Below are 15,340 nucleotides of genomic sequence, written 5' to 3'. Positions count from 1 at the left end.
GCCCGCCGCCCCGATGCGACACGCTGCTAAGGAGGCCCCGCTGCTGCACCGGACATGCAAGCATGCGATGAATAATTAATAAACGTAATGGAAGAGAGAAGAGGAAGTAAAGAAAGAAAAAAACACTCTTGTATACATTGTCTGAGCGCACTCACAGACACACACACACGCGCGCACGCACGAGCGCGCAGACAGACGCAGTGATTATTGGGGCTGTGCCAAAATTTATCGCCTCGACTCGTGGGTGTGACTGGGTGAGACCGGCCACTCCGGCCAGCCGGCCACGGTATAGGCGCCTTCAGCTAGCGGAGGTAACTAATGACACATCCCCATTGGACCCGCGCGGTGCGGTGGACGCCGCGGCGATTTATGCCGAGTGTTTTCACTAAGCAGGCGGGATGGCGGGCTTTTTGAATGGGAACGCAGAGTCGCGCGCGCGCGGCGCGGCGCTTCGACCACGTCCAATTGATTTGGCAGACAGGTGTAAAGAATCCCATCTCTGTTGTAGTGTAATCCAGTCCCGAGAGAGAAAAGATGGATAGATGGACGGAAATAAAGCAGCCGGTATAAATACGTGTCGTGGAGTGAGAAAAGGACGCGCGGCAGGATGACCACCGGTCGTTAGAGTTGTCATAAGACGAACGCGCGGGGCCGGTGAGCAGCCCGCGGCGCCGCTGCGACCAGTCCGACGGCTCTATAAGGACCTCTAAACTCATCTCTAATGGCCGGGTATTAGGCGCGATCTCACACACGCACGGTGTATGAAGTGTAAGGCTCGCGCGGCACTGGCTTCGGCGCCCCCTCCCCCCTATCCTTTTCTCTCGACCCCCGCGACTACTCCCCCCTCTCTCCACCGCAAACCCATCCATGCACCACCACACACACGGCGCGCACCATCTCCTCCTTGAGACCCACATTTTCGCCTCTCGCGCCTCCACGTCAGAAACGAAATGGGAATTAATCAGTGTCCCCCTTTGACCGATCCCTCCTCTCTTGCCTTCGCTGCAGCTAATTTATCGTCGGGCCCCGGCCGGCCGGCCGCCGCGAGGCTCCAATATCATTACGATCGGTATAATTATCGTCATCATCATCATCATCATCATCATTGTTTATTGCGCCACGCATGTTTTCAGCACCGTGTCGTACCGCGCAAGTATACAGTACACCCGCGGGTCGCGCGCTCAGCGAGATGCGAATCTCAAAATGATATTATTGCTAGGAAATGATCATCACATAAAGCAAAAAATAAAAATAAAAATTCTAGGGATGTCCGCAAAAAAATGACGACATTATTTTGAAAGAAGGCGAAGAAGAAACTCCCAACACGTTTCAAATGGATCGGTCTAATCAGGCTTTGCGAAGACATATGAGCTGCCGCCCGGACGTTTGCGCCCGTTGCGGAGTATGCCCTCCCTCCGTCTGCCTCGCACCTGAGCGAGCGAGAGCGAGAGCGAGACGCGACCACCTTGCAGCTGGCCGGCGGCGCGGATGCAGCCGCGGTCGGTGGGAGATGGATCGCGTGCTGATTGGCCCTCTGAACTCTCGGCCGCGCCGGCGTGGCGTGGCGTGGCGGGGCACAGCGTACGTACATAACGCACTCGATAGTGTGCGGACCGTCCAGCCGGTCATTTGCGACCGTCCTTGTCGCTCTCACACCAACGGCCCACGGCGGCGGCGGCGACGACGACAAGGACTGCAGCAGCAACAGGACCACAAGCAAGCAAGCAACCCCTCCTCAGCGTAAAGGGACGAGTCATGGCTTCATTGAGCTTGCGGTGCGCGGCCGTTGAGGTGCGACCGGCACCACCGGCCCTTTGCCGGCCAGGGGTCAGCTCCGGGGTCACATATCCCCTCCGCGTCCCGCGCGTTGACTGCGATGAGCCGCCGATTCGCACAGGGCGGCGGCGTTCCGAGCCAAAGCACTACCCGCCGCGCGCCCGTAAAAAACCACACCGCACCCCGGGCTCACACACTCACACACACACACACACGCACGCACGCACATACTCTCACGACGGCCACGGTGGCGAGCTTTTATGTACACCATTACACCGCGGCGACACGCCACGCCGCGAGAAAGCGCGACGCCGCGAGGAGCAAAATGGGAGGCGTGGTGCAGAGCGGGCGTCCAGAGGCGGCGGCGGGCGTCCAGCTTCAAACACTTCACAACATAATGATGACACCGATGCTAATAAAGCAAAACGAGATCACAGTGCGGCGGCGGCGAGCGCGCTTTTTATTTTTGCGAATTTTAAAAACGAGTAATAAAAATAATGTATTACTGTCACAAAAAGTTCGTGAAGAAGAGTGGGTTAGGAGGAGAGGGAGAGAGAAGTAAGCGGTGGAGGGAGGACGAGGAGGGGGGGAGGGGGGGGTGACCATATGCGTTCGCCGCCGCCGCCGTCCTGGCCCGCGTCCAAGCGCCGCCGCGGTGGCCTGCACGGCGAACAAACGGAGTAACATGTAATGCGCTCACCGGGAGAGGGGCATTACTCAGCGCGTCAGCCCGCACACCGGGGGAGAGAGAGAGAGGGAGGGAGAGAGGGGCGGGGGGACTCCACCCGGTGAGACAGCGTCGTGGGGGATGGATGCGGGGAGTCTCGCGGCCAGGGGCTCCTGGTGGTAGAGCAACAGCAGGGCATGGCATATACACAAGATCCGCTTAGCCAAAATATTCACTCCACCCCCCTCTCTCTCTCATTCTTTCTCTCTGACACATACACACGGATACATACAATTACCTGACTGGGGCACGCGACGGAACGAGCAAAAAAATAATAATAAGATAACGCTATTTCGGAATTTCAAACGGACTCTCGTGCTCGTATGCTAATGCCGAGTGTGTCGTCGTCGGGTCCCTTCCTCAGCCTTTCCCCAGGACGGCAATAAGCAGCAGCAGGGCCGCGTCCACCCGGTCCACTCGGCTCGTCGTCCACTTGACGGCGACTCGTCAAAATGCGGAAACGACGGGAACGTGAGAGTGGGGGAGGGGAAGTGGGCGGAGGGGAGGGTCGGCGGCAAAACAAACAACTGCGAGCCGGCGGCGGCGGCTCCGGGCCCTTGCGCCGTAAAGATCAGCCAACAATGACCTTAAAACACACACCGGCCGCTGCTGCTGGACCTGCCACTCTGCCGGCTCCAGAGCCGATGCAGGTCACAAGTTGGCCAGCCCTGGGGCCTTCCATTAGGCCGGTGCCGGGGCCTGCGACAAAGGCGGGCGGGCGGTCAGGGCGGCCCGTAGGACCAGCCCAGCCACGCCCGAACGCTGTGTGTATCTATGGCGGTTTATGGCCCGGCCTGGCCCTGGCGGGGAGGGGAGGGGCGGACACTGCTGGCCAGCGGGCCCGGGGGGCTGACGGGGCCGCGGCCCGCCCGGGCCCGCCCTTCGCGTCCGTTTATTGCTTTACGACGGGGCGGAGGGCTGCGCAAAGCGTCGCAAAGCGTGGCCGCGCGCGGCAAAGTGCAAAAGAGGAACAGGAACGGACAGCAGGGCGAGCGGACGAGCAGGGCGAGCAAGGACCCGGCCGGTGCAAACAGAGCCCTGTGTGTGGCCCTGCTGCCTGGGGAGGGACTGCGCCGCGGTGGCGCCAGAGGGTACGCCCGGTGACTATGGCCGGGCCGGGGCGGTGTCCTTTGTGAGGCCCCGACCAACAGAATGACCCACCCGGCGCAGGCGGGTGAGTGTAGCGAGGATGGCGTTACGCAAAAAGAGACGAGTAAGAGAGAGAGAGAGAGGACAGCAGGACACTCCTCTCGGGCAGGTAGAGGAGGAGGGACAGGACAGCTGTCCCACCCCCTGCAGCAGCACACCGGCGAGAACACCAGGCGAGCTGGCACACACTCGGAACCAATTTAAATTCGCCGAAGGTGGTGCCGTACTGTACACGGTCCGTACGGACTGTCCGGCCGCCCCAGCCAGCAGCGCATATGATGCGCGTCCCCAGGGCGAAATGTGGTATGTGTGTGTGTGAGTGTGCGGTCTGTCTGGACATCACGGACGAGCGGGAGGAAGGGGGAAGAGAAGGGAGGGGTGGGGAGGTCCCGGGGCGAACGCCTTATTTAACGTCCGGTGCGATTTATGCCCCCCGCCCCACTCAGTCGGCCGGCGGCTGGGGGGGATATGCACACGCTGGCCAGCGCGAATAACATGAGATATGGGTCATTCCATACATCTTCCTCCACCCCCCCCTTCCTCCTCCACACACTCCCATACACACACACAGCCTCTTCCCCAGGCCCCACCGGCCGCCGTTCACCTAACGGATGGCGTTTAACTCAGCTTACCGAACTGCTTGACACGGTGGTGTCGGGAGCGGAGACGAGGAGGTATGGTTGGAGGAGGTGGTGGTGGTGGTGGTGGAGGAAGAGTGCCTGTCCGGCGCAGCTGGCTCGGCCTGCGTTATTTCCGTTCCCCGAATGGACATCACACGTGTTTGTGTGTGTCGTGTCCTGTCCCAGTCCTGTCCTGGCAGCGAGCGCAGGGCCCAGCTGATAGCGCCCTCGTCAAAGCCTGCCCCGCCCGACGTGCGGCTCTGGCAGGGGATATCACGGACCCACGGGCCCCCCATGGTCGTGTCCTCCATCCCCCCTCATCCACCTCCTCCTCCTCCTCCCTCACCGCGCGCGCAAACGCAACTTCGCCTCAGTATCCGATGAAATATTCATTGTAAATGAAACTGCCGGTCCGGTCCGGCTGCTCGTCCCCGTCCTCGCAATGACCCTCCTCCTCCACCCCCGCCGGCCCGGCCCGGCCCGGCCCGGCCCGGCCCCGGCAGCGCCACCGTACATAATGAACGAACAGCCCCGCGTAATAAAGAAGAGTGTCAGCCTGGCCATGGGCAGCAGACTCTCCACCCTCCCTCCCTGCTCATTGTCCAGAGACGAGCGACGAGCACAACTTTTGCCAGTGAGATTATTTGTCGAGTTTGACGCGGTGAGCGAGCGCGACTACCATACTACTACTGCTGCCCCTCCTCATCCTTCCTCCTCCCCCATCCAGCCGGAGCGCTCATTGTGTGTCCGATTGTCCAAAGTTTTTAATTAGCTGTGAGCAGCGGACGAGTCGAGAGTCGCCCCTGCTGCTCAGCCAGCCCAGCCCAGCAGCAGCGCCCGCGCTCGGTCCCCGCGCTGCTGCTGTTGCGCGAGGCGCGGCGCGGGTGTGCACGTGGCCGCCGCCGAGGAGGTGACCCGGTGGTGTGTGCTGAGCGCCACCGTTGCGCCGTTGAGGCTTTGCGCACAAATTTCGTCACACGACGACGGCCTGCTCTGCCTTGTGACCCGCGCCACGTCGTTGTCGCCGCGCGCGAGGCCTTTTCTTTATCGTGTGACGCGCCCGGGTGTTATTTACAGCCCGTGTCCTGCCTCGCCCGCGGGGCCCCACGGTGGTGGTGGGACATCTCAGCGCGCGGATGTTCAAACAAGGCGCGGGCGAGGAGGAGGCGGCGGAGGCGTCAGCGATTAACGGGAGCACTCGGCCCCGGGCCGCTGCGCTAGCGAGGCTGCGGGGACCTTATCTCTGGCGGGCATGCAAATAGCGGAGATTTATGGCAGATACACTTCATCGCTTTGCCTTGCTCATCACCGTGTCCTCCCGAGCTGCTGCTGCTGCTGCCTGCTGCGGGGGACGACAAAGAAACACACTCGCACACCTGTCGCCACACACGGCACGGGGCCGCGCGCGCCCCACCCGGGCGACCGCGACCGGACTTCATAAAATGGCAGCGTTCCAAAATACCTTTCAAAACGTTGGGAAGAGCAAGAAAAACGACAAAAATATGATGTGGCGCGCGTGTGTGGTGTGTGGTGCGGGTGAGGGACCTCACGCGGCGGTCAGGAGGCCCGTGTGCACCCGCGGCGGCCTCCTGGCCCAGCCCGGGCGCACGGTCACAGAGGCCCTATTTGGCCTCTCGTGTGTTTGCGATGGCTTTATGACGAGATTACCGGGACGCGGCGAGGCGAGGCGTGTTGTAGGCCCGGCGGGCGGGGCGCAAAGCGCGGGCGAGGCCACCCCCCCTTCCCATTGTTTTATGGAACTGCCTTATCCTTTTGTCCACTGCTGATACGGGGCGAGTGTACATCGTGTCGCCAGCCCCGCCGCCGCCGCCGCGCCTCGCCCCGGCCAGCGCGGATATGTCACACACGGGCGTCCCGTCCGTCCTCCTAATCGCGCCCCCGCACGGGGCCCCCCACCGGGGCCTCAGGTGAGCTGCTGAGCCCCGCGACGAGGGGACGCGCAAAAAACACAAAAAGCGCGACGTGCCGCGGCACGCGGAACTACTATGCCCGTCCGACCGACCGAGCGGCCCGCGCCAAAGGGACACCGACCACCACCGCCGCGCTTCAGAAAAGAGCGAGCTTCTTAATCCGCCGTCAATCATTTCCCATAATGCATCGCGGGCTGGCGCCCACCGCAGCTGGCTGCACCTGCAGGTGCGCGGGGCATTCCAGGCGAAGCAGCAGCAGCACCAGCATCGCCGTAGAGAAGATGTTTCATTTTTTTCCGCCGACGCGACGCCGCCGCCGCCGCCGCGGCCTCGCGTCGCGACCCGTCCGCTTTGATCCGCGGCGGAGCAGCAGCCAGGCCAGGCCAGCAGCACCAGCAGGACGACGAGGACGTTACAGGGCCGGCGCACACGTGTGTGCAGGCTCGGCGGACACACCTGCAGGGCCGCCGCAGGACGGGCTGCAGGCGGCCTGCGGGGCGGCCGGGTTGTAGCGCTACCGTCTCATTCCTCCGTAATGCCCCGGAATGCGCCCACGCCGTGACGTCACCATCACTTTGCACGTGTGCACTGCCTTGCTGCTGCTGCTCTGCTGGACCAAGCGGCGGACAAAAAAAGAAATGCGCCTAGGAGGAGACGGACTGGCCTAATAAGGGCATTACAAAAAAATATAATTAAAAGTAATGTAATAATTGCGGGTGCTCATTATTTACCGCATTGGAGAAATATTACATACATCAGCATGAAATAGTGAGCTGTTCGCGAGTGCCGGCGCGGTGCCCTGCCGCTACTACCGGCCTGACCGGACAGTGCCCCTGGGGCCTGCTGCTCGGACAGGGCCTCCTCGGCGAGGCGCCCGGGAGCGCTCCCACCGGGCTCCCACGCCCACGCTTCCAGTCACACTAACGGGCGGCAGCAAGCCTGGTCGAGCCCGCGCGGCCGGCCAGGACCGGACCGCCGCCGAGCCGGACTCCAGGGCAGCGCCCGCGCGAGCCTCCTGGTGGCCGCCGCCAACGCGATCGGACAATCACGACAAATGGGTGGGAAAAAAGATATCGCGGGACTCCGCGACGGGGGGAAGGGGGATGGGGCATAGTGCGCTTGGACCATAAAAGAAAACTACTTAGAAGTAATTAAATTAAGGACTAAATAATAATGGGGTAATGAATTGAGACGTCACCTTCTCCTCGGTCCATATCTGAGCTCACGTCCAGCTTTTGGATTTTGTCGCAGTAAGTCTTGAGTTCGTCGTCCTCCGTGGCACCCTCCATACCTGAGGACAAAAAATGAAAGAACATCGTGAAAATCATACCCCTTTTCAACACTGGTCAACACGGAGTCAATAATAAAGAATCATAAAACAAGCCAAAGCAGCAGCAGCATCAGCAGCAGCGTCATTCATCATCAAGCAGCGGCCAGCGGGATTAAAAGATCCACCTTCACGCGCGAGACACCGTTAGCAAAAGAAGAAGAGGAGGAGAAACAAGAAAAGCGAGGAGGAAATCCCCTGATGTAAGCGCTGCTGTTCGTTTCGGGACACACCACGCATACGCCCTTTATCCGCGTGCACAGGGACGTTAATAGCAGAGACATTCGACTCGACATAAAGTTGGTATTTCCTCCCTCTACACACTCCTCTTCTAGTGCTGCTCATTAGCCGCGAGTTTACGGCGCTGCTGCCCGCCGGCCCCCGCGGCCCACGCAGCACATCCCGCAGCGACCGGTTTGCACACCGCCGGGCAAGCCGGGCCGGCCGCGCGCGGTCTGCACTCGACGCACTACTCATACGGCGCGAGCGCGCGCGCGCTACCCGCTGCCCCGCGCGCCGATAGTGCACCACCACCACCACTGCAACCTCCTCCTCCTCCTCCCCCAAAGCAGCCAAAGGCTGTCGTAAGCCCAACTGGCCGCGGGGGCCCGCCCGGTCCGACCGCAGCTGGGCCCCTCCACGCCGCGCCACGCCGCGCCACGCCTCGCGAGCAGCCAATCAAAGCGATCGGCCGGCCGGTGCCCGCGGCCAGCGCCTGCCATTGGCCACTTGGGCCGTACGAGCATACCAATTAGACCGGGACCGCTCTCTATCATCAATTCCTCAACGCTACTCCCCCCCTCCCCCGTCCCCTTCTCACTCTAAAGGCCCCGTCACCGTCAGCCGTGTCTATCCCCCACCACCACTACTCTCTCTCTCTCTCTCTCTCTCTCTCTCTCTCAAGTCATTTTTCACATTCGTTTAGCGAGGCGATAGCGCCTGATCACCAGACTGTACCGCGGCGCACGCGTGCGGGCGGGTTGCCTACTCGCTAGGGCCGTAAGGCGCCGTGCTCGGAGGAGGAGGGATAGGCAAACCCGCCCGGCACGCGAGCAAGGCGGGACAGCCTACCCAAGAGGCGCGTCCGTCACCTCCTGGCGCACGCAGTAGTGCGGCTCTGCTGTGCGCATTGCCTACCCACCGGGCGCGTCCCCTCCCCTTGCAGTGGTAGTGCGTCCAATTTAGCCCAGACATGCATTACTACATACATGCGAACACCCCTATGCCGGCCACCTGACGCGACCCTCACCACCTCCACCTCCGCCACCCCCCATCCCTCCAACTCATAACCCAGACGCGTACAGACACACTCATGCGCAATGCTCTACATACACACGGCGACGGCGGCGTTGTGCAGCCAACCGGTCACGCACGCGGCCGAGCGAGTAAAGAGGCTCTTTTGTTCCGTCGAAAGAAGAAGAGAAAAAAATCAGACGTTTGTCCGCGTTTGTCGCCCGAAATAAAGCAAGCCAGCTTCCTCCACGCAATCCGTCGTCCACTGTCCGTTCGCGTCAGTGTTCCCAGCAGAGTGTCTGCCCGGCCGGCATTCCATACTTCTTCCACTATTTTATTGTCTTGTCACTGCCCCCGTCCCGCCCGCCTATAGCCGTCAGAGACTCCCGCCTCGGCTCGAGTCGTTATTTAGGCAGTTTGGGGGGAACAGCAGGGTTCGACCAGTCCATGACCCCAATGACGGACGCCTCCCCCTAGCAGCGTCGCGACGTCTCCTGCACCTCTGCTGGCCGGCGAGACGACGACGGCGCGTTCCGACGAGCCGCTGGCTGCTGCTTACCGATTCGGCTCGGCTGATTTTGTCGCCTAGTGGCCCATGGCTGGGCCGGCCCGACCGGCACCGGCCAGGGGGCTCTGATTGGCGGGACCGCGAGCAGGACTCGAGTACGGCGCGCGCGTTTCGCGGACTGACCGGGAGCCCCCCCCCCCTTCGAAGCCCCCCGCCGACCGCACTCTTGGCGCCCCACTACGCGCCGCCACGCCCCCGCGAGGCCAGTCAACCGCCGCGCAGACGGCCCCCTCCATCGCACCAACAGATTGCAAATGGAGTCGATAGGCCCTTTACCACCGGAGCTGCTAGTGGTAACAGTGGCACTCGCGAGCATCGACAACAAAAGTGGCTGCTTTATCATCGAGTCATTCTCGTCACACATGCGGCTGAACCCGCGCGCCGCGCAAAACGTACACACACTTGAGCCGGCCGAAAACATATTTTGCATGAAATACTCGTGTGTACGTGAAGAAACGTCAGGCCTCGCCAGCAGCAGGCTCGTACTTCTCAACGTGGCGGGGGGCATTGCAGCGCTACGCACAGCCAGGCCCCCGCCACGCCAAGCCACGCCCCATCACTGCTATTTCAATTTGATTTGCGTTCTGTCGGTAATAGACTTCGTGCGGATGACACCGCGCGGCTGCCGCGGGGGGCGCGGGCAAGCGCGGGGCGGGGGGCGGGAGGGCCGCGAGGCAACCGGTTGGGCGCGCACCGCACGACACTTGCGTGCGCTGTGGATGCTGCGGTCGCGAAAACGCGTCGCGGTGAGGGAGCGAGAGAGAAATGAGAGAGAGATAGTAGACAGAGATAGAGAGGGGTATGCGTGGCGAAATTCGCAAATGGAGACGTCGCTCATACCCTTCGCGCGTAACTACCACGACGGCGGCGCCGCGGCGCGGCCCGCCCCGCCCCCGCGACGGCATACTCAAAGCTCATGGCGCTCCATGCAAGCAGCTTAAGCCCGACCAACACCAACAGCACCACCGCCACCACCACAACCACCATAGCACCGCCAGCAATTTACAAAGCGAGCCTCGCGAGGCGGCACCCCCGGCTACTCCTACACCTGGGCGCATGCACAAGGGCGGTAGGCATAGAGTAACAACAAGAAGAGATGAGGTGCCCGACCTGATTTGAGTCGGCAGTTTACGCGCGGCTCGGCGGCCCGGCGGCTGATGGGCGACGGGGGTCTCGGGGCCAGCGCGGCCAGCGAGGCCCCGAGCGGCCCCAGCGAGCCGAGGGAGCCCAGCGGGCCCAGCGGACACAGAGGGCCCAGCGGACCCAGAGGCGGGGCCAGCGGGCCCAGGCCGGGGCCCGGGCCCCCGGGCACCACGGCCTCGCCGCGGGCCTCGGCGACGACCCCGCCAGCGGCCTCGCCGGCGGGCTCCATCATCCTCAGCAGGGCGACGAAGGTCGGGGCGAGGCAGAGGCCTCGGGGGCCTTCAGGCTGCAAAACCAAACAGGGCTCAGCTCAGCATCACATCATCACAGAGGACCTCCTCCACCACCACCAGCCTACCGCCAACCGAAACAGCCCGCGCGCCGCAGCGCAGGACGACCGCGCCGACCTCAGGAGGCCCACCGGGGCCACTGAGTGACACGGGAGGTTTTCGGGTTAATTGGGATCACCACGACGGGCTATCGGGCCAGGGCGGGTGCGGGGGCGGGCGAGGGCGGGGCGGGGCGGAGGCCGCGCGGCGGGTCAAGCGGCCAAACCTACTCGAATAAATCATCGAAAATACCAGCGCGCGTCAATTGGAAACGTGTGCTGTTGTTGGTCGCGGGGCCGTGTGTGTGTGAGCGCGGGTACCGGTGCGGTGGGATATGATCGCGGGGCGGGGCGGGGCAGTGAGATAGCCTCCGACCGGCGAAGGCGGCTCTGTCCAAACACAATAGTGTAGCAGACCGGTGGTGGAGGTGGTGGTGGCGAGGAGAGAGAGGGAAGTTCGTCAAACCAACGTGTTCACACGGTGCGCACCGCGCTCGCAGAATGGAATTATGGAAACTAGGCGAGCGAGCCCCGCGCCGGCCCGAGCCGGCTGCAACGCGGTGGGGCGGGGCGGGGCGCGGCGGCGGCGCGAGAAGGAAGAGATGGACACGACGATTGCGGGCGGGACGGTCATTCGCATGTGCCCCGCCCGCGCCGCGTACGAAACTCCCTTCAGAATTAGGTGCCTCGTTTCCCTCGTTATACTCGCAATCACGACCACATCTTTTTATTTCATTTCTTGTTAAATTGCCAGCAACAAACGAGTCCCAATACAAACATGTTTGTCGTATGGACGCACACGGTGATGGTCACCCTGGTCGGTCCTGGCTGGTCAGCCCGTCCTACCGCATATTTCGGTAAGTGCCCCCCCCCCCCTCCCTCCCTCCTGCTCGCTATCATCGCAGGCAGGCACGTGGCCCCCGGCGGCCCCCCTGCTCTCCGGTCACCAAAAGCTCCAGGGCACGCGGCTTTTAAGCCCCCTCCTGCAGTCCGTCCGACGACGGGTATGTCTTATCGAACAAGCGTGCCCCCCTTCCCTCTTCCTCCCGCCGGCCAGGTCGGTCGGCCAGCTATCAGTGAGAGCCCCGGTGCTCCGCTGGTAATGCGGCCCGGAATGCGTGTTAGCAGGAGCGTTACATCTCCAGGGGCAGCAGCAGCAGTCCAGCAGTCCAGAAGGGAGGGGGAGGGGGGCGACTGCCGGGTGACGAAGGATGAGAAAAGGTCCTTCGGGCCGCGACGAGCGCGACAGCGGCGACGACGACGACGCCCAGCCCAGCGGGCAGCGCCGGAGGACCCACCCATGTCGCGACGCCGCCGCCGCCGCGACGCGCTGCGCCGCGCCCAAGCGGTGTCGTCATGGTGGGTACCCCGCCTTCCCAGAAGCGAGCGGGAGCGCGTCTTTCGTCGACCTGAGGAGCTGCAGCAGCGGCAGCAGCCCCGCCGTGACCCTTTGATTGCAGCGCCACTAGTCCTGCCGGTGCTGCCTGCGCCGCTCTCCAGGCCGTCCACCCACGCACCGGCGACGCCAACCAGGATCGCCCCGCTAAATCTTCCTGCGCAGCCAGCAGCAGCTCCGACCGACAGCCGACCGCCCGGACAGCAACAAACCAAAGACGGAAGCACGGGAATTTTTTTCTGTTTTTCGTTTCTCGCCCTTCATCTTATCAGAGGCCGCGAGGATATAGTTTTTTCCTGCGCGAGCGCGGCGGCCGCGGCCAGCCCAGCAGCCGGATGGTCGCGCAGTGGTCGGGCCAGAGAGAAGGAGTTGTTAACCGGAAATGACCCCTGGGCCCGCGCGGCGGGCAATCGTGCATACAGCCAACGAAAAAAAAAAGAAACGTAACTAAAACAAGTAGAATAAATCTTTACGAAAAGGAAAAGAAAAAGAAATCGGTCGTGGCATAGCACCGTGTTGCACTACTGTGTAGCCGGGCTGTTGCAGCGGCGACGGCGACGGCGACGCTATCACCCCGCTGGCGACCTCTTGCCGCGTCATGGGCCTATCGGGTACCGGCTCCACAAGCCGCAAAAAATAATAAAGGGGCTGAGAAAAAGGAGATCGACAGACCAGCGCGAAGTGGCGCGGAGCGGGGCGGGGCAGGGCGGGGGCCCAAGGCGCGAACCAGAGGAGGGGGCGCGGCGGCCGCCACCTTCCCTCTCTCCCACCCACTGGGCGCCGCCACCGCGGTGGAGGGTCCTAAGCCCGGGGCGAGGGGGCGGGGGGAGAAATCACTGAGGCGAGCAGACCTGGCCCGGCCAAAGAGAGGTGGGGGGGGGGGCAGGACAGGACTAGCCAGCCGGCAGCAGCAGGGGCACTTTGGTGACGGCTCTAAGCCGTAACCTATGAACCGAATCTTGAGCATCGCGACGCTTGACCGATCAGGTCGTAGTCAGCGTCAGCTGCAGTACGTCCGCTCGCCCGCCCGACTGTCTGTCTGCTTTCGTCCGACCGCCGCGTCACCACCGCGCGAGTCTTGCTGCTCTTGCACAAGGACGTCGTCGTCGTCGACCTCTCGAGCACCAGCTGAGTACACTTCTATTATTTCACTTCTCCGAACGGGACGCTTCCCCTTCATTTATCTCCGCCATCCATCCACCTTCCAATTTCATATCATCCATTTCTTTTGGCGTCTTTCTTGCAGCGGCTAGCCGGACGATGGTGGCGGCAGCGGCGGCCGGGATCAGCCCCAAGACGTCCAAGTCAAATATCCCTCCCGCGAAGCCCAAGAAGCGGACGTTGCAGAACAGGGGGTCGCTCGCTTCGCGGCCGGCGCAGCTTCCTGTCGGAGGGACGCAAAAAGGGGGAGAGAGAGAAAGAGAGTGATTGAAAACAAAGAGAGAAAGAGAGAGAGAGAGAGAGAGAGAGAGAGAGAGAGAGAGAGAGAGAGAGAGAGAGAGAGAGAGAGAGAAAGAGAGAGAAAGAGGGGAAGGGGCAGATGATCGTAATGAGGGAAGGGGATTCTCGGGGCTGAGCGGGTCCGCAGCGGGCCGATCCGCGCGCGGCTTAATCGCAAACCTGGAGCAGGAAAGGGTAGAGCGGGAGAAGGGGCCGAAGAAACAGTTTGAAAATTTGTGTCGTCGTCTTCGGCGTCGTCCTGGCCGCCACGCCGCGCCACGCCACTCCACGCGTGTAACGAACCATGATGGACGGTCAATCACCGCGACTGGACCGCTGCTGCTGCTGGCCCATCTCATCTCCGGCGGGGCACCTGGTGGACCAGACCACACAATCGCGCTCTCGCGGTGCAGACCCGACCGGGTCAGGGGGCACATCAAGCAGATCAATCGCAATCAGGGTCCGTATTCCGGAGCGGGCAGCAGCAGCCGCGCCCCATTGTATGGTGTATACGACGCGCCGCAAAAGCAGAGTTTGACTAAATGCCGCGTATTGTGCACATGTCCGTAGCTACGCCCCGTACGGACGGACATACGTACGTGCGGAGCAGGGCGGGGTTCGACAACAACAGTAAGGGTATGCGGACTTTTGAAAAATTTGCATGCGCAGCAGGCTCATCAAGAAAGGGCCGGGCCGTCTGACCTTTTCCCGCGCGCGCGCGGCAGTATAACGTTTTCACTTTCGTCCTTATCTCGTTTCAATTTTTGTTGTAATTCGTTTCCCCGCAAGCAGCGAGTGGTGGTGGTATGGTCAGCGCCGCGGCGCGCCCGCGGGCCAGGGTGGACCGCATGACGAGTGGGCGGGCGGCAAAGAAGAGAGTCCTGGTGCCGCCGCCGCCCACGCGTGCTGCCCGCGGCGGGGCGTGGGGTCCCCGCGGCTCCGGTCGGTCAGCTGGCCGCGCCGCGCCGTGACCAACACCGCGCCGTCAAATTATCAACGGGTTGGCGAGTCGCGCAGCAGGGCGACGTGCGAAAGGCCCCGCAAAGGCCGCGCAACAAAACGAGCGCGCACGCCGGACAAATTCGTCTCGGCGTCTCTCTCTCTCTCTCTCGAATTTTAGGAAGGAAAGCCAAAAGATTTTTATCGCGCAGTTTGTTGCTGTTGCTGCGGCCGTCTCGCCGCCGCTCACCTCTACCGGCGCCACACTTTCATTCAAGGCGTCGCCCGCCCCGGCGGCCCCCTCGAGGGATTTTATATTTTATTTTCTCGTTTATATTGAAAAAACCGCTCCGAAGTCCTGACACGTCAAGTGGCGCTTCCCCGCCCCGCCCCTCCTGACCGCAGCAGCGCCGTCCCGTCCAGTTCGCGGCGCCGCCGAGAGGTTGAACCTCACCGCGGGCTGCCCTCCTCGGCGGCGGCGGCCCCCGCGCGATATTGCCAGGCAAAAGGTTAGAGGGCGGCCGCCCATATTGGCCCCTTTCACCGCCTTTCTGAAAAGGTTCCAACAACTCCTCGACGACTTGCACACAGCGCGCACTCGGCCCGTACGTACTCTCGCTGCGCGCCCGGGCCGACATCGAGTGGACAGTCACCGTGTTGTGGAGTGGTGGACGTGGACGTCAGGAGGCGCCGCGGGCAGAGGCTTGCCCCTCCCCCCCACCCCCATCAGGCAGCGCCGGAGGACCCACCCATGTCGCGACGC

At 62.6% G+C, this 15,340-nt stretch overlaps 1 protein-coding gene across 4 annotated transcripts in view; it reads right to left on the bottom strand.

Moving 5' to 3' along the window:
- The window catches only part of LOC113217753 (B-cell lymphoma/leukemia 11B), a 97,150-nt gene that overhangs the window by 68,148 nt on the left and 13,662 nt on the right, over positions 1–15,340 (bottom strand). The window contains exons 2-3 of one of the 4 annotated variants that reach the window (XM_052272443.1): positions 10,442–10,760; positions 7,402–7,494 (exon numbers count right to left, since the gene is read on the bottom strand). The exons of 1 other annotated variant lie outside the window; for it this stretch is intronic. In XM_052272443.1, the coding sequence (XP_052128403.1) occupies positions 7,402–7,494; positions 10,442–10,706 (358 nt within the window). In that variant the 5' untranslated portion in view covers positions 10,707–10,760. The remainder of the gene's footprint in view (positions 1–7,401; positions 7,495–10,441; positions 10,761–15,340) is intronic. 2 more of the 4 variants (XM_052272444.1, XM_026437797.2) reach the window with 2 other exon arrangements.

This window comes from Frankliniella occidentalis, unplaced genomic scaffold, assembly GCF_000697945.3.
Source record: "Frankliniella occidentalis isolate FOCC.00 unplaced genomic scaffold, Focc_3.1 Scaffold205, whole genome shotgun sequence".
Classification (NCBI taxonomy): Eukaryota; Metazoa; Arthropoda; class Insecta; order Thysanoptera; family Thripidae; genus Frankliniella; species Frankliniella occidentalis.
This window is presented reverse-complemented; position numbering and strand designations above follow the sequence as displayed.